Source organism: Streptopelia decaocto (assembly GCF_964273445.1).
Source record: "Streptopelia decaocto genome assembly, chromosome: 1".
In the NCBI taxonomy this organism is placed as follows: domain Eukaryota; kingdom Metazoa; phylum Chordata; class Aves; order Columbiformes; family Columbidae; genus Streptopelia; species Streptopelia decaocto.
In genome coordinates this window covers 149,791,252-149,810,006 of record NC_138663.1, presented here as the reverse complement: position 1 = coordinate 149,810,006, position 18,755 = coordinate 149,791,252, and the positions used below count along the sequence as shown (strand labels likewise).

The 18,755-nt window shown below is 42.7% G+C and overlaps 1 protein-coding gene across 4 annotated transcripts in view; it reads left to right on the top strand.

The window, feature by feature from the left end:
* Positions 1–3,753: 3,753 nt before the first annotated feature.
* ATP11A (ATPase phospholipid transporting 11A) overlaps positions 3,754–18,755 on the top strand; it is a 129,374-nt gene continuing 114,372 nt past the window's right edge. For all 4 annotated transcript variants that reach the window (XM_082049862.1, XM_082049863.1, XM_082049865.1 and 1 more), the window contains exon 1: positions 3,754–4,184. In XM_082049862.1, coding sequence (XP_081905988.1) covers positions 4,146–4,184 — 39 coding nt within the window. In that variant the 5' untranslated portion in view covers positions 3,754–4,145. The remainder of the gene's footprint in view (positions 4,185–18,755) is intronic.

The window sequence follows — 18,755 nt, the reverse complement described above, 5'->3', positions numbered from 1 at the left end:
ATGACTGATATGATCAAGATTCCTCTTTTGGCTGGACTGTTAAGTCACAATGTGACCTTTAGCAAGTCACTTCAGGCTAGATCCAATAAAGGACTCAGGCACCTTAAGCCTGACTTAGGCAGATTTGAGGTACCTAAGTCCAAAAGTATGACCTAAACACCCTGCTCAGTTGCTTACTAGCCCGAGGGGAGCTTGTCACTCCAAAAAGGCATAAATATCTGTTCTTTGTTTCTCTCTGCACAAAGACTGCTCAGCTGGCAAGGGCATGCTGTGTTAACTCTCAAGGGCCTAGCAGTGCTCTTTCCTGGGCTGCACATTTAGGCTTCCTTTTTGTGGAAATACGGACATAAAGCACAACTAAACCAGGCTGGGATTTCACCTCAATATGTGCCTGAGGTCCAGCTGTGCTCCTTCTCTCTCTTTTTCTTGGCAGCACAGTGACATAGGCTCACCAGGAAGGGCAGAAAGACACTACTCAGCTTAGCTTGAGCAATAGCCTGGAAATGGCAAATGTGAAACTGAGCATGTGTGTCCCTGCCCCACTGCCCTTGCCCAAGAGGATCAATAAGAAGAGGAGCTGTTGCCCTCTTTTCACCTTAGAGAATCACAAAACCACAGAATGGTTGAGGTTGGAAGAGACCTCTGGAGATAATCTGGTCCAACCCACCTGTTAAAGCAGGTTCACCCAGAGCAGATCACACAGGAATGTGTCCAGGCGGGCCTTGAACGTCTCCAGAGAAGGAGACTCCACAGCCTCTCTGGGCAGCCTGTTCCAGTGCTCTGGCACCCTCAAAGTAAAGAAGTTTCTCCTCATATTCAGGTGGAACCTCCTGTGCTTCAGCCTGTGCCCATTGCCCCTCATCTTGTCATTGGGCACCACTGAAAGGAGTCTGGTCCCATCCTCTTGACACCCACCCTTCAAATATTTATAAACATTGATAAGAACCCCTCTCAGCCTTCTCTTCTCCAGGCTGAACAAACACAGCTTTCTCAGTTTTTCTTCATAAGAAAGGTGCTCTAGGCCCCTAATCATCTTTGTAGCCCAAATACAACCTTTGCCTCCACATGAGACCTGCACCCACCAGTGGGCTCCAGGTTCTGGTCTTGGTCACCTAAGCTGTAAGGAGCTCAGAAACATCCCTGAGACGATCATGCTCATTGCAGGGGGGTTGGATGAGATGACCTTTGAAGGTCCCTTCCAACCCAAACTATTCTATGATTCTATTCTGTGGAGCTGTTGTCAACTGTTACTGCTCATCACATGAAGTTCCTTCCCTTCAGAATGGTTTTATGCAGTGCACCAGGTAGCCTGGGCACCTCATGCGGGTTCTCTAATGGAAACAATGTATAGATACTGCAGGTCTTAACCTGCAGGAGTAATTACTTGCATCTATGGAAAAAATTACAATTATGTGGAAAATATATTCTGGTATTTGGGTGAAAAAAACTACTGAAAGTGTTAAAAGAAAGAAAACTTTGAACAGTTTTCTGCATAATATGAAAATTTGCTTTCATTCAAAATCTAGGTAAGAAGCAATGTCATTAAAGACATTGGATTGATTAAATAGCAAAGTTTGGCTAAAAGAGGGGTAGCTTGTAAAAGTATTACAAAATATTAATATTTCATAGATTATTTGAAAATTGAATGACTAAACAGAGAAGTAGCCTAAAAAACAACTAAAACAATTTCCCATTTCAGCCTCACAATCTGTGAATTTTGACATTATCACTTTATGTACATGAATTAGGTTCCTCTATGTTTTTTGTACTAAACTATTTCCCTAAAGAATGATGATATACACACATATTATTTTAATATTTAATGTTCAAGTAAGTAAACAGGTTAAGTAGTTTTGTCTTAACTGATGCAGAATTGCTCATTTTGAGAAAAATTCCCGTCATTTCACAGCTCTTTTAATTCTTTTTCCCTTTCCGTTTCAGTGATGTCTTGAAAGTGAAATGTATAATAGGTACAAAACCCCATGTTACTGAAGTGTTATGTCTGTAAATGGAACATGAAAATGGAAGGTGCTGCAAAATGAATATAAATTATTAGCAATAACTCAGATGAAGAAAATCGGGTTTTAGACCAACATCACTTTAGAGTTTGAACAGCAATATTAGCTTGACCACACTGCACTTACTGCACATTAAATTATACATTGTGCAATCTAACCGGTAATAAAAAATGCTGAACATATATAATGCATCTAAATTAGAGGTGACCTGTAAAGAATCGGTCATATGTCCATTCTCTTAGTACTTATGTAATGATCTGAAACAGTGTAATCTCTCTTTTTTTTTTTTCACATATGTTAGTTGTATTAGAAATTTGAGTACCCTCTGGGTTAGTAGATTTTACAGTGTGCAGAGAACTACTGAATTGTGACAACACACAAATCAAAGGAGCAAAAATTGCCTAGTTTTGGCCATGATCTAGGCGATAAAGGACAGCTTATGTGATCGCTGCTAAAGAAGGGAATGAATTTTCCTAAGTGTAAAATGCTTCAGACTTCGTTTACTTTTGTTAAAATTCACCTTTTTTAGTAAAATATTGAATTTTATGAAACTAGTAAGTTCCAATTAATTTCAGATAAAATATTTAGCTTAAAGTCTTAGTTTTATATTAAGGAGGAATATAGAAATTATCTGAGACTATGTACAAGATTCTTGCAAAGTTTAATGAGTTCTTTTGTATGAACAGCAAGAAAACACAACACTTGAGGAAAACAAAGGCCTTTAAAGGTGTTCTTTCAGGTATCTTTTTAAAAAATTGAAGATATGCGCATTTTCACTGATTTCTGCTTATCCATTCACCTACGACAAGTCACTCCTGCTGTTTGCAGGTTTATTAGGGCTGCAACATTTGGGCCTCAGTCACTGAAAATAGATTTGTTTCTGCTGAGCTTTACAAGTAGGGGAAGGCGCTACCTGTTCCGCATCCAGACACAACGCTGCGCCCTCAGCGCCCCCGTGTATCTTCAACACTGCCCCTCCTCAGACGACAGCACGTAAATGAACAAGCGAAGGAGATTTTGTCTTTAATACAATTTCGACCTGCCGTGTGCTATCGGTAACAGCTTTTTAAATGTATTTTCCGTCTAACAAGAGGCGCATCGTACGCGGGGGCGGCGAAACCCGGCGGGAAAGGGAACGTGCCCTCAGTCGGGGCACACACGGGAGACACCTCCCGTCCGGCTGTGCCCGGGGCCGCCGGCGGACTCGGCGCCAACGGGCCGCCAACACCTCCTGGCCAAGGCGCTCCGGAGCTCCCCGGAAGGGCGCGGCGGCCGCTCCCCGTCTCCTACCTTCCCCTTTAGCCTCTCGCGTGGGGCGCCCGCACCGCTTCTCCCACCGCGCGTCCCGAGGGGGAGCGGGGAGGAGCGGGGTCGAGGGGGAGAGCACCGCGGGCAGGATGCGCGGGGGAGGAGGAAGGAGGTTTTCTAAAGTGCTTTTCTCTTCTCCACAGGCTTTGTGCCGCCACCCCGCTTACCCCAGGGCAGCCACCGGCGCGGCAGACCCCCAGCCGGGGAGCCGTTCGCAGCAGCGCCCACCAAAACAACCCACTCCCGCAACCGCGTACGACGCGCGTGTGTGTGTATGGTGGGGGAGGGGAAGGGGGGCGGTGTCGCGCGCATGCCCGCGCTCCCGCCCCGCGTGACGTGCGGTGCCGGGTCCGCCCGACGAGATCAAAGCGGGAGCGGCGCGAGCCGGGCAGGGGCCGGGCCGGTACCGGGCGGGTCCGCGCGCGCGTGTGACGGGGAGCGGCGGGGGGGGCGGACCCTTCCCTCCATCCCTCCCGCCGGATAAAGCCCTGGGCGGCCCGCGCGGGGCGGGAGGCGGCCGATCGGCAGCGCTCGGCGCTGGTGTTCCTCTCCGGGAAAGTGTTGTGACGGCGGCGGCGACACCGGGGAGCATGAGGGGCAGCGGGGCGCCGCGCTGCAGCAGCGGTGGCGGCGGCGGCGAGCACATGGCATAGCCGGGGGGACGCCGGCGAGAGCCCGACCGGGGCAATCAGCGGTTTGGTGGGGCGAGCGCGGCTCCCTGCATGTGGGGAGTGAGGCGAGCCAGGGAGCGCAGCGGCATCGGCGAGCACCCGGCGGCGCGGTCCTGAGTACCCGGGCAACGGCGGCCGCCCGCCCGCCATGGATTGCAGCCTCCTCCGGACCCTCGTGAGCCGATACGTGAGTACCGCCCGCTGGGCCCGTCCCGCTGCGGCCCCGCCAGCCCCCGAGCCGCCGCCGGGGTTTCCCCTCAAAGGGCAGCTCGTACCCCCAAGGAGTGGGAGAGTCCCCTCCGCCCTGCACCAGCAGGGGAGGCAGCGGGGCTGTAAGCAGCGGGGAGCCGGGCGATTCTCTGCGGGGGAGCTGCACGGCGCTGAGCCCCGGGCTTGCGGGGAGCGTTCGGTCAGGAGTTCGGCGGTCCCATGACTCGCACCGCGGCCAGGGGAGCCGTGGGGGCCGCCGTGCGTGGTTTCCTCTGTAAAGGCAGGATGGAGCGGTTGTTACTGGGTTCCCTGCAGCCCTCTCCCCGTCTGAGGGTCCGTCGTTCGCTAAACCTGCACGGGCTGACCTAAGTTCAGAGCACTGTAATTTACGGTGTGCTGAGATACGTAGTTACCATGGCAGGTAAAACATCTAGGTCGTGTTTGTTTTGTTTTTGTTTTCTTCTTTTTATATTGTTTCAGTCAAGTTGCTGTTTGTGGAATTGTCCAGTTTGAGTACACCGACAAATGGTCGGAATAGTGCCAAGTTTTTGTAGACGTACGTGGTAAGATTTGAATGCACTAAACTTGGTGCACTTTGGGGAAGGGGAGTTGATCTTGCTTGTTGGTCAGCATGTTTTCCCCCCACCCACACCGTCTGAAAGAGTGAATCAGTAGTGCATTAGAGTAGTTCCAAGTGTAGGTTGAGGTGCATCCTTGAGTGCAAATCTGGTTTCATTGAACTCCTAACAAATGTTTAGGGTAATGATTTTAGTAAATTGGTGGAGTAGTGCCAGTAAGTATGGGGTTATACAATACAAGGGTTGGGGACCACTAATACCAGGAAACTGTAGATTTCTGCTTTTGGGTGTAGAAGAAATTTAAAAAAAGATGGGGAGTAATAATTCAGATTTTCAAATACATATAGCTTTTCCTCCCATGCAGAAAGAACTGTAAATGAGGAAACTTTCATGTTCTGACCAAGCAAATGTAAATAAATACCCTTTGTTTGGTGCATGTCAAGAACTATCGCCACATAATATAGGCTGATGTATTTCTTTAAGTATGAATTAAGAAAAATAGCAGAAGTGAAAAACGACTCTGGATTTTTTTTTTTTTTCTGTTTACAGTAGGGTATTACGTGGCATGAGGAGAGAATGGAGAGGTGAGTCCTGAAGGCAGCTATGTATATATGGTTCCTTAGAAAGTGGCCCTGAGGAAAGGAGGAGAATACTCAAAATATAATAAGGTACAAGAGAAGCTGTAGTCTTTGTGGATATGCAAATCTCAGGTGAACAGTGCTGAGCTCTGTTTGGAAGCTGGCAGGATCAGTTTGGGTGTAGTGATCTGACTTTTTGTAGTGCTGATCTGACTGTCAGATTTGGTTAAAAATCTTATTTGTTTGTGTGCTCACATCTGGAGCCTGTACAAATAGCACACACTTGTTGTGCACAGAGCATACTGTGGTCTCTAAATCTCTATGGTGCAAGACTGTTGCTAGCCTCTACTTCAAAGTAGGCTTAAGCATCAAATATGAAAGAAATAGGCTTGAGAGTAGCTACGGTAGTCATTGTAAAAGATAAAGATTTACGTGAGAAGACAGTGTGTTGAAAATAAGGCACTTGAGCTTTTAAGTTGTGGACTGTCATCACATTCCTGCACTGCTGATGGGAGTAATTCAGCAGTGTAGAAGCTAAATGAAATATTATTATATCCCCTGTGAGGAAGTGTTCCTATTTCCTAGATCACACTACTTTCTTTATTGTATGTATGCCAATAGATTATGGCTAGGTAATTGCCTAGCTGTTCCAGGCTGCCTTGTATATTTTCACTTGTTGCTTCTTGTTCTTTTGCATTCCTTCAGTGTATTAATTTTTACTCCTTTCTTATAAGGAAATATAATTTTGAAAAAAACTACTGTAAATTTGTGTCTGTCATTTCAGTAAGGCCATTATGATCTGGCAAGCTAATTAATGCCTGTGCGTGTTGTGTTTTTTCTTTTTATAATTTTTTTTTATATCTCCATGGTTCAACTGTTTGTGTACAGCTACAGCAGTGAAAATGAAAATTAGTAGTGTGAATGCTGTGCCTGAAACTGACTGCTGTACATGAGTACCAGATGCACATGTCAGCAGTATCGCTCTGTAGTTGTTCACCCAAGCTCTCTACACACTAGCTATGCCTCTCAAGTGTAGATGTGCCTTCCTCTTTCCAAGCTGCTTTTTAGTAAGGGAGACAAGGCACTGACACTTCTGCAGGAGAGTCAGAGAGCATAGGTACATCATGTGCTTGTAGCAAAGTGCAAGTTTGGGATTAGCTAAAGTCTCTACAGAAGCTATTCAATGATTGAGGTCCCAGATGATGAATTTTTGTTCTCCAAGTTGTGTCCCGGATCTGTTCAGCAGCTGGTCCTTCCCAGAGCAGGCTAGTCTCTGGATTATCCTGAGCACCCTGGCTGAGGCAGGCTGGAGGTGTCATTGAGGCAGCTGGGAGCTCTTAACCAGTGGTACAGTGTGATTTTTGGGATAACAAACAGTCACTATGCTCTGTATTATTACTAATGGAGACTTTTAACAGGATGGTTTCAAAGAGTTCTGCATCACTTCTTTCCCTATGTTGTAGGACATAAAGGCATAAGTTAAATACCAGTGTTCTTGTCCTGACTGTCAAGGTCACCCCCATTCCTCTTTCCCTTACTGTTGTCGCAGTCGCTGTCCTGGAGCAATGCAAAGTAGCATATATCTTCAAGGCCCTATGGAAGCTTAACGATGACTGGAGGCTGTCAATTCAAGTTGAAGTCAGTTTCCTGGTTGGCATTTTCAAATACTTCTCTGCTGTTTTACCTGTATTGAGTGTCATCTTTATATCTTCTACGCATCAGAATAGTTCGGTGATGTGGGCTTAATAAGATACATGTTCGGTGTGCTAGTCGTACTGCCGTTCATATCTCTTCTCCAAGAAATGGTGTAGTGTCTTAGAAGGACAGAGGCAGTGATGTCTTTCTCTTACTAAATTTCAAAATTGATGTTCTGTTGTTCTGCCTCTTTATATCCATCCTGCAGATTTTTTTGTTTGTTTTCACTTCAGCTCTTACTTCCCCTTACCATTACGGCAGCCATGCACCATTTATAGGACCACTGGTGAAGAATAACTTCCTATTTACACAAAAGGTGTTCATTTCACTGCAGTGCAGCTGACATGAAGTTCAGGGTAGTTTTCTAAATGCTTCCTGATCCTTCAAGTCAAAATATAGTAATGTAACTTTTCTTAATCGTGTCTAATATTATTCTGTATATTTTACTGCTTCAAACTCTATGAGCTATAGTAGAGGCATCTTTAAGTAATGAAATAGAAGCATCTTTTACATACAGCTTTTCCACTATGTGGAACCAGAGATCTGAATTATCCTTCCACAATAAGACAGATAAATTTTGCCAACTGTATTGTTTAATTTGCTCTCCCAAATAATGGAAATAATGGCTATGTGGGTGTAGTATGAAAATTGCCTTCAAGGGGTATACTGTATGTCGCATATTCTATTAAAATGTAACCTGTTTTTCTGGATGTTGCTTTTGCATCAGACAACATGCTCCTCTGTCTCCTCTTTGAATTGTTTGTGTGTTCCCCAGAGGATGTGTGCTACCCCGGGGAGGGCAGCCTTGCAGCCTGAGAATATGGAGTGAGTGTGTACTGTCCTGTGTCACGCAGGGCCTGCCATGTGCTCAGTAATGAGAGGTATCTTAATATTAAGCAGTACACCATGTAGAACAAAAACAAACATACAATGATAATTAGAACTGTGTCCATACAAGATTAGCTTCTGTTTTATAGTTAGATTATTTGTGACACTGTGTGGATATCATTAAGCAATGTCTTTTGCCCATGTAACTGCAGTTGTATTAGTTTTCTCTGGCAACATTTCTTGCTGATCTCAGGACTTCTGTAGTTCTTCCTCTGTACAGTCAGGAGATGGCTAATAATCTTAAAGCAAATCTTGATGATGTCTTACCTTTCATAAAATGAACATTTATTTAATAAAACATGTGCATGTGTCTTTTGTGTATTGATGATGGCTGTTCATGGCTGAATGTGGATTTGGATATTCCTGAATATTGTGGATTTGAATATATCTGGGAAATCTGGAAAAATGTCACTCTTTAGCATATGTTTGTTTGGACACTAAATGGTTGCTAAACATCTTTCAGCCTATGGTGACAGTCTGTTCTGTATTTGTAAGACAGCTGGCCCTCATCAGTAAATGCTTCTGCCCAGGTTGACGGCTTTGGATACCATAATAAATATTACTGTGTCAGAGGTCTGAACTACTGGACGGTTTTGCCTGTATTATGTAGTATATTTAGAGATCCTGCAATTTTATTGCTTCTCGTCTTTCATGTTCTCCTATTACTTCAGCATTACAAAGCTGGATGTTAAGTATTTGTTGCCTGTGTAGATATCTCTAAATGTGTATAGCAGGAGATAAGGCTTGCTTTCAGAAGGAACAGTGATTTATTACAGCTCTGGCCTTTGGGAAGCTTCTGGCCTATCCGTTCTGCAGATATTTCTGGAAAATCTTTTTTTGGGAGGTTGGAATAAGTGAGTTTACAGATGGAAGCTTTATTTTTCACTTTTATAACAGTCAGTCAACTTCAGTCATAGTTTGAGGAGGTGATTGACTAGCCTAACCAGAAAGTTAGTTAGGGGATTTCAGAGAGTTCTCTGCTAAATTTCATGGCAGCCTGTGGTCACAGGTTCAGACAATTCTGTTGTTTCTATCTGCAGTAATAGTTCTTAAACTGTTTTCTAATTAATTTCCTAAGTATTTTACTTGTATATGTAGTCTTAGTAGAAATAAATGAATATCGAGCTTTTTTTATTTTTCCTATTAATCTAGCTTTGATAAAGCAAAGGTTGATAACTACTTTGACTTGAAAGCTGGAGAAATTGTAAGTCTCTGTGGAGTTACTTGTGTCTAAAAGGACAATCCACTTACCAAGCGTTTCAGATGATCTACTGTTTTTAATCTAAGTTCAGTTCATACATATGAGGGTACCCTTGCATTCCAGTTCTTGCTTTTGCTTGTAGTCACTCAGCTTTCTCTGCACCCTTGCAGACTGGTATGAAACTACTGGTCTAGATGTTTCATAGTCAGGGTGACTGTTAGTATAAATACTGTTTTATTCCTAGCAGTCACAGTAAGTCAACAGGTTTGTGGTTTGTGTGGTTGTTTGTGTGGTGGTGGTGTTTGTGTTTGTGGTGACTCTTTGCGAACTATATTGTACAAAAGTTGTTCTCAATAGGAGCTATGCCTGTTCTCACAGGTCAGCAATTGCTAACTTGCATTTCTGAAGTGTTTGTGTCTATCCTTGGTATGTAATACGTTTTTGTTACCTCTTGTGAAAGTCAGTGTGTCACAATGTTTCCTTGAAATCTGAGATGTTTCCCATCTTGCGTATCTGCTTCGCTGTGGGTACCAGTTCTTTCTGGTGTGGAAGATGTGACAGAGCACGTCTGACAGCATGGGTCTCTTATGAATTCCCATTTCCCCAAGCACCATTGCTTTGAGGGGAGAGGAGGAAAGGAGGGGGGAGAAGGGTGGAAGAGTCTGTATGGTGTGCTACCTGCGTACTTTTCAGCCTGTCGTTTAAAGAGACAAAGTTTGGAAGCTTTACTTGCCTCAGAAGTTAATTCTGAACATTGTGTGGCTGACAGGATTTGGCACTTCTGCAAATGTAAATGGCTCTTGCGTACTAGTAGTGACTCTTGTATTCGTTCTGGTTTTGTAATGTACTCTTAAGATGTTTCACTATCATCTGAGGCTCAGAAAAAAACCCAGACACTCTCCTGTCCCCCATCAATTATTTATTGCTGAGGGGCAATAAACATGGAGAACTGCACGGGCTTTGTTTTTCCTCTCCCTCTCGCCCATCAATTAGCTAATTTACACAGGCAAAACAAGATTTCCCTTTTCTTTTGAGAATAAACAAATGGAAATAGGACATTGTGTATGTAAAACAGTTCACTTACGGGAAGCCAGAGTACATATTCCAAGCTGGTTGCTATTGACTACAAAATACTGCTCATCTGCACTCATCAGATGCTCTCTGATAGCGGAAAACATTGCTTTTGGAGCATCTAAATTGTAGAAGTATTTCAGTGACTTAAAATAGATCAAGAACTCTTAACCTTGCCATTTTTAGCATGAGAAATACTTCTCTTTTCTGAGATGAGAATTGCATGCTGCTTTTGTCTTTTGATAGCATGTTCTTTGATTTTTTTTTTTTTTTTTTAGTTTAAAATACAGTTCTGCTTTTATGCATTTTCTAAAGCACCACAGAGTATCAATACTGAAAGCAGGAAGACTTTTCAGAATCATTTTTGGAAAGGAAAGAGGGCAAGGTGCAGCGTAGCACACATATAGCTTAAAAGCTCTGTTCACAGTTTCTCATTAATTTCTTGTTCCTGTCATACAGCAGTAACTGAAACAAGAAAAGTGTCAGGGTGGAATGGAGTTTTCTAATAAGTCTGCTTTTTAAACCTGAAAAACTTAGAAAACACTAACTGGCCTGACAAGAAAGACATTCCACAAATACCATAGCTGGCTACTGTTTCTGCTGTTGAGATGGGCATAATAAACTTGTTTAATCTAACTAGGTTTAAATGTGACTAGAAAACAGTTGTGGTTTTTGAGAAGCTGCAACCTGATTGACGGTGAGATATCTCCTTCATGTCATATGCAGCTGTGGCAGGGGGAGCAAACCAAGAGAAAATTGTGCCCCAGAAAAGACTGAGCAGATGTTTTAGCACCTGTTATGCAACTGGATTCAACTTAACTGTTTTTTTGTGTTTGTTTTTTTTTTTTTGAGCAAAATAGCCTGCCTCTCCTCATGTAAATCTTTTAGTCAGATTATATTTTTTCCAGAATAATGCTGCTTATTCTACTGGTTTACTTTTACACACAGGATAATGTAGTATTTCTATGTGTATAATTGTCAAGGGACATTTCTGTTGAAGTTCATCCTGAGCTGTGAGGCAGAATGACACTGGAATGCTATTACTGTCTCTGCTATAATTGTCATGGCAACAGCTGCAGGTAGACAAGACAAACCAAGGGTTCTTTTTCTATATCGTACAGACACCAGTTGTTGTGTTTTGTTTCTTTTTTTTCTCCCCTCTCAGTAATGATTCTGAGAAGCTTGTGGCACAAACACACTCTTAGTCATTAAAAGTGTTTTGTTATCTTTTTTTCTGTTCTACAAAATTCACATCAAAGTTAATGTTGAGTATTTGTGAGACTATATTAAAATTGTGCTCTTTCTAGGAAGAAAATTGCAGGCCAGCCTGGATTATTCTAGGAGACTGATGGGATGAGCCAGTGCCTGGGGAGTTTATTTGGAAGATCACAGAAGACCACAGGCTGAAAAGGCACCTAAATATCTTTGCAAACCTGGATGTTAATTTATTTGTGCATTAATCTTTCCTTAGGACGAGGATGAGAGTACTACCCTGATCTTCCATAGAGAGAAGTTGTAAGGGTAGCTTAATGCTTTCAGATAACAAAATTACTGTTTCACAGAAAGAAAACTGGGTGTGGACATAAGCCTATCATGACTGTGTTTCAGTGTTTGTTTTTTCTTGTTAATTAACAATGTTCTACATGGCTTCTCCTTCTACCTGCAATTTCCCCCTTTGTTCCTCCGTCTGCATACATGCACATGTATTCACATGTGGATGTGTGCACATGTACCTACTGAAGTTGTATGCACTTCATTTGGCAATGCCAAGAATTATGCCAAGATTTAGCAGGGATCCAGATGTGTATTGGTATTTAAAATAAAGGGCCGCATACTAGCTCTTTTGTCTGGTTTCTAATGTATACTGTGAAACTGTGTTCTGGGACGCTTGTTCTTACATATGTTATCATGGTAGTTACTACAACCATGAACACTTAAGAACTTGGGGATTTCATAGGGACACTTTTCCGTTTATTCCGCTTTTCTCTGTAGACTGATTTCCCTTTTTGAAATAGGAGATTGGTTAATTTGTTTCTTTCATTAATCATTAAACTCATCTAGATATGGGGCAGGGTGAGGGGGGAATAGTTTTTCTTTTTCCTGGTGGCACTGAGTAATCTCTTTGCTTCAGTCAAAAGAGGATTTCATCTAACCTATTTTAAATAGAGGATTAAGGACAATTAGGCTCTTCCTTTACTTTGCCACTAAGATAGGATGTTGTGAAATCCTCTGAAATGCACATCTGCTGATGTGCAGCAAAGTGTTGCAAAATTAATGTTAATAATCAAAATAGTTATATGCAGAAAAATAAACTTTGTATCTGAAGTACTTGTCTGGAGACAATCGTATGGATGAACTGGGAAGATGGAAAGGATTGAACTGTTTACCTAGTATTTTTTTTCTGATGCTTCTAATTTACATTGTGAAGAAGACATGTAGGTGAACTGAAACGGATTTCCTGTTACCTGAATTGTATTAGCAACTTGCAGTTCATGCTTAGCATTTTACATGGCTCTTCACCTCTTTTCAAAGTACTATTAATGAGTTGTTTGCACAAATGATCATACTGAAGTGCAAACATTAGTATCCATTATCTGTGCTTATATGACTATTTTATGCCACTCATAATGAATATGAGTGGTCTCTTTTGAATCACAGAATGTTTGGGGTTGGAAGAGACCTCTGGAGATCATCTAGTCTAACCCACCTGCTAAAGCAGGTTCACCTGGAACTGATCACACAGGAATGTGTCCAGGCAGGTTTTGAATGTCTCCAGAGGAGATGCCACAGCCTCTCTGGGCAGCCTGTTCCAGTGCTTTGGCACCCTCAGGGTAAAGAAGTTTTTCCTCATATTCAGATGTAACCTCCTGTGCTTCAGTCTGTGCCTGTTGCCCCTCATCCTGCCATTGGGCACCACTGAAAGGAGTCTGGCCCCATTCTCTTGACACCCACCCTTAAGATGTTTATAAGCATTAAGATCCCCTCTCAGCCTTCTCCGGGCTGAACAGGTACAGTTCTCTCAGCTTTTCCTTGTAAGAAAGTCTTCCGCTAGACTCTTTCCAGTAGTTCCTTGTCTGTCTTGAACTGGGGAGCCCAGAACTGGATGGAGTACTCCAGATGAGGCCTCACCAGGGCAGAGGAGGAGAGGATAACATCCTTTGACCTGCTGGTCACACTCTTCCTAATGCACTCCAGGATACCACTGGCCTTCTTGGCTGCAAGGACACATTGCTGGTTCATTATAAACTTGTTGTCCACCAGGACTCCCAGGTTCTTCTCTGCAGGGCTGCTTTTGAGTAGGTCACTCCCCAGCCTGTACTGGTACGTGGGGTTATTCCTCCCCAGTTGTAGGACTCCACACTTGTCTTTGAACTTCACTAGGTTCCTCTCTACTCAACACTCCAGCCTGTTCAGGTCTTGCTGAATGGCAGCACAGCCCTTTGGTGCATCAGTAACTCCTCCCAATTTTGTATCATCAGCAAACTTGCTAAGGGTACACTCTGTCCCTTCATCCAGGTCACTGATGGACAGGTTGAACAAGACTGGACCCAGTACTGACCTCTGGGAAACACTGCTAACTACAGGACTCCAACTAGACTCTGTGCTGCTGATCACAACCCTCCAAGCTCTGCCATCCAGCCAATTCTCCATTCATCTTACTGTCCACTTATGTAACTTGTACTTCCTGAGCTTACCTATGATGATGTTCTGAGAGATGTTGTCAAAAACTGTGCTGAAGTCAAGGTAAACAACATCCACTGCTCTCTCCTCATCTACAGAGGCAGTCATGCAATCATAGAAGACTCTCAGATTGGTCAAGCAGTGGAGTTGAGGTGTATCTTAATCAGCAGTGGCATTTGATAGCTGACATTAAATTGCTATACTTGTTAGGAGACCATTACAAGATAAAACCATGAAAACACTACTATTATTGCAACATGTATAGAATCATTGAGCAGAATCATAGAATAATTTTGCTTGGAAAAGATCTTTTAAGATCATTGAGTCTAACTGTTAATCTGACACTGACAAGTCTACCACTAAACCATGATCCTAAAAACCTCATCTATATGTCTTTTAAACACCTTCAGGGATGGTGACTCCACCACTTCCCTGGGCAGCCTGTTCCAATGGCTGACAACCCTTTCTGTGAAGAATTTTTTCCTAATACACAATCTAAACCTCCCCTGGTGCAACTTGAGGCCATTTTCTATCATCCTGTCACTTGTTACTTGGGAGAAGAGACCAACCCCCTCCATGCTACAACCTCCTTTCAGGTGGTTGCAGAGAAGGATAAGGTCTCCCCTCAGCCTCCTTTTCTCCAGGCTAAACAGCCCCAGTTCCCTCAGCCACTCCTCATCAGACTTGTGCTCCAGACCCCTCACCAGCTTCGTTGCCCTTCTCTGAGCTCGCTCCAGCACCTCAGTGTCTGTCTTGTTGTGAGGGGCCCAAAACTGAAAACAAAATTTGAGGTGAGGCCTCACCAGCACCAAGTACGGGTGGACGATCACTTCTCTAGTCCTGCTGGCCACACCATTTCTGATACAAGCCAGGATGCTGTTGGCATTTTTGGCCATCTGGGCACACTGCTGGCTCATGTTCAGCTGGCTGTTGACTGACACCCCCAGATCCTTTTCCTCCAGGCAGCTTTCCAGCCACTCTTCCCCAAGCCTGTAGCGCTGCCTGGGGTTGTTGTGACCCAAGTGCAGGACCTGGCACTTGGCCTTGCTGAACCTCATACAATTGGCCTCAGCCCAATGATCCAGCTGGTCCAGATCCCTCTGTATGGCCTTCCTACCCTCCAGTAGATCAACACTCCTACCCACCTTGGTGTCACATGCGAGCTTACTGAGAGTGCACTCAATCCCCTCATCCAGATCATTGATAAAGATGCTAAACAGAACTGACTGCGATACTGAGCCCTGAGGAACACCACTCATGACTGGCCACCAACTGGATTTAGCTCCATTCAGCACAACTCTGTCTCAATTTAATAATGTTTAGTATTTTTATTGTTTTGCACCAAATTTTCAACCAATTCCTGACTACCTTAAACTAAAGCAGTTCTAGGGGTTCTAAATAAATCCACTCTTTCTTGTTGACTTCAAGGTCTTTGAAGGAATGTATGTCATCCTCTGTACAACAGATATATAGCCACTTAAATATATGGCTGGTCTTTAGTGTGGGGATGGGGGCAGATGGGTCAAAGCTGAGATAAGAATTTTGTTTAGTAACAGTCATTGAGCACAACTACAAAATTATTTTAGTTTCTAAGATTAAAAACAAAACCAAAACTAACCTACAGGTTTATCATAACTTCACCTGTGAATGCTGGAGTACAGTTAATCTCTTAAACAGTATTAACTGACTGTTTACTATTTACAGTTGTCAGCTGACCAGATGGCCTAATTTGGTTGGAGGTGTCTGTGTATTGGCACTGTGAGGGGAGAAATTAAGGGAAAATGAAAAAAGCTCTGTCCTCAGCCCTGAACTGCATGATCACTTTAACATAATTCATGAATATGTTGAATTCATAATATTGTAATTTTTTGTCTGACATAGGTGGTTAAACTTCCATACTTAATGGCTGTAATGACATAAAAGCATTAGGAAAGCAGCACATGCTTTTGTGAAGCAGTGCATGGTAAACATGGGCAGGTATAAACACAGGTTTGTAAAGGGTAATGTGGATTGTGGTTTTGCAGCTCCTATCTCTTTCAGTCCAGGAGGTCTCACATTTGAAAGGCTTGTCTTTTTTTCTTAAAGGAAGGTTCTTAAACCCCTGACTTTCTTCCTAAGAAGTGAAAAGGGTACCTTGAGCATATTTACTCTGTTAATGATATCTGCTGTAACTTGTTAAAGAGCTTTTATGTCAGCATATGTATAAAATAAAGTTGTTGTTGGTTTTTTTTTTTTTTTTAATATGTTAAAAATGAGGCTAGGTTTCTGCCAGGCATATAGAATTAAAACATCAGTATTATTTTGTTACTTTCCTGCATATAACAAATTATAACATATTTTAAACTGAAAATAATAGTGCATTCACACATGCATTTGCTTTTTTGCATGTTAAAAATGATTACAAAAGCCAAACAAAGTTTGGTTGAGTCATGGTTGTAATAGAGTCCTTGAAACAATTGCAAATACTTCCAAACCTTTCAGACTAGTGAGACTGTAGCATTGCTTTTTCTTCTTGTCCTCTCCCTCTGCCCCAAGTGAGACCACTTAATTCTGCTTATAATGACTTCTTTTTGCTGCAGAACAGCAGATGCTTGGTTATGTGGTTTTTAGTGGATTTTGAAGAGTATTATGAGGGGGTGAAAGTGCCACTGCCTTCTTCACTGTCAAGTTCATGTCTGTGTCTTGGAGATGTGCAGGGGAAAAGGAGAAACATGGTCTTCACAGCCCCTGGACTTGAGCACAGGGAGCTTCCCGCCTGGTGCTGAGTGGTTTGATTAGCCCAGGAGGGGAGAAGTGTGTTTGTGACACTGCTGCTGGCCACAGGCAGTTGCATCACTTCTTCCTTAAACTGATTAAAGTTGGAATCTTGACTTCTTTTCAGTTTCTTGTAATATGTAGGAAGGACCAAGCAGAAATGTTAAGCAGGCTGATGCGGTGGCGTATAGCTCTCGTAATCTTACAAGAGCTGTCAGAAGGGACTCTAGCACTGGAGACAGGTTTGCTCTTTATTTTCCCTTCTGTTTCAGATGTGCTGTTGGCTTGTTGAAGGAGACATCTGTTTTACTTCATTCTCTGAGTGACACACTATTGGGCAATATGTGGGTTGCTCTGGGTTTGAAGCTGAAATGGGTGAAAAAGCAGCAAGTTTTCACTGTGAGGGGAGAGTGCGGCCAAGTGTCGGGGTTCTAGATGGTGCTTCTGACTGGGATGCAGTGACATCCCAGGGTGATGACTGATGAGTCAGGGCTGATTTGACACGTTGCTGACAGCCATGAAATACTGACTTGTTTTGTAGGTAGTATCTGGCATCAGAATAGGAGTAATTGGGAGAGGGGTGGAAGTTAGCACTTTATATAAATGTTGGGAAGACATTTATGAAATGAGGAGAAGCGTTTGGAGGACTACATACTGGAGGGAATGTTACTTAAAACCAAACAGACTAACCAGGAAATAACTCCATCCTTTCTTCCCCAAACTAACCATGTGATGTGCACTCTCTTGGAGCACTTGCATGTCATGTGGCTCGAACTTCCCAATGTTCTAAGTGCAATCAAAGCATAATGACTTGAGGGAAAATGGAACAGCTATTTTATGCTTAGCATTTCCTTCCATATGTATATTAGAACATGTTCTATTGAAGTACGGATGCTAGCAAGTGCAGGAATCCTTTGTTAAGCTTGTGAAAGCCTATAGCACCTTTAACCCTTTCAGAGGCAACTTTGGGAGACTGGTAAAGGGAGTTTTCTTTGGTTTAGTGTCACATGCTTAAAAAACCAAGGTTTTCCCTGCATGAAGACAAGGTGTCCATGATCTGTTTCACTAAGGAAATTTGGAATTAATTAGTTCTGAAAATTATTATTTAAACTTGGTATTTCTGAACCAGGCAGCAAAACATTTGTTAATGTCAGACTAGTCTGAAAATGCTCATGCTTAATTTTTAACTCTTTCCATAAAGCATGACCAGATGATCTGGAGAGATCCCTTCTAACCTGCATTATTCTGATTCTAAAATAAGAACTGTTGACCTCTGCTTAATGTTAATTTAAAGGAGAAAATACTCCCTTGCCACTTTTGTGGCCATCTTGGTTTTAATCTCTGAGCAGATGGTAATAATAAGAAATCCTAGTTTAAAGCAGGCTCTGTGGTTAAAGCTGCATAAAATCTTAAAGTGATAAACTACAGATTCCATAGGTTGTTATTCTGATCAGTAATTATACTACTTGATGTTTTTGTTCATTCATGCTTTAAGATTGCCATAATAGAGGTTCACAGCAACTTCCCTGTGTACATCTGCTCCATGAAGTCTACTGTAAGAGGAGCTGAGGCTTTAATATAATATCCGTGGCCCTCACCAGGTTAAAGTATTTCTCCTGGCTCTTGTTGTTCCAGTTAAAGAGAAGTTATTGCAGTCAGCCTACACCCAGTTATTGTCATCACTCCCTAATGGCTTTAATTACTCAAAAACAAAAACAAAACAAAACCAACCAACCGCCAACAACAACAACAAAAAAAAACCAAACCCAAACCAAAAAACGAACAAAACCCCAAAACAACAACAAAACCCCAAACCAACCAACCAAACCAACCAACTCCAACTCAAACTACCGAGTAGTGTGTTAAGCTTAACTGCTTAACTGAGTCATGTTCCTTAATTCAGATATTAATGCTATCTGAGGAAGCTCTAACCTGTTTGAAAGAGGATGGTACTGAGTAGCTTGGTGGGTAGGGAGCTATGAGTGGGGAACTCTTCTCCTGGAACATATAAAGGTTACATGTCTATAACTTAATTTGGGAGCTGCTGTGACCTGAGAGACTGGAAGAGAAAAGCCACTAGTCTATAATTAGTAACAAAAAGT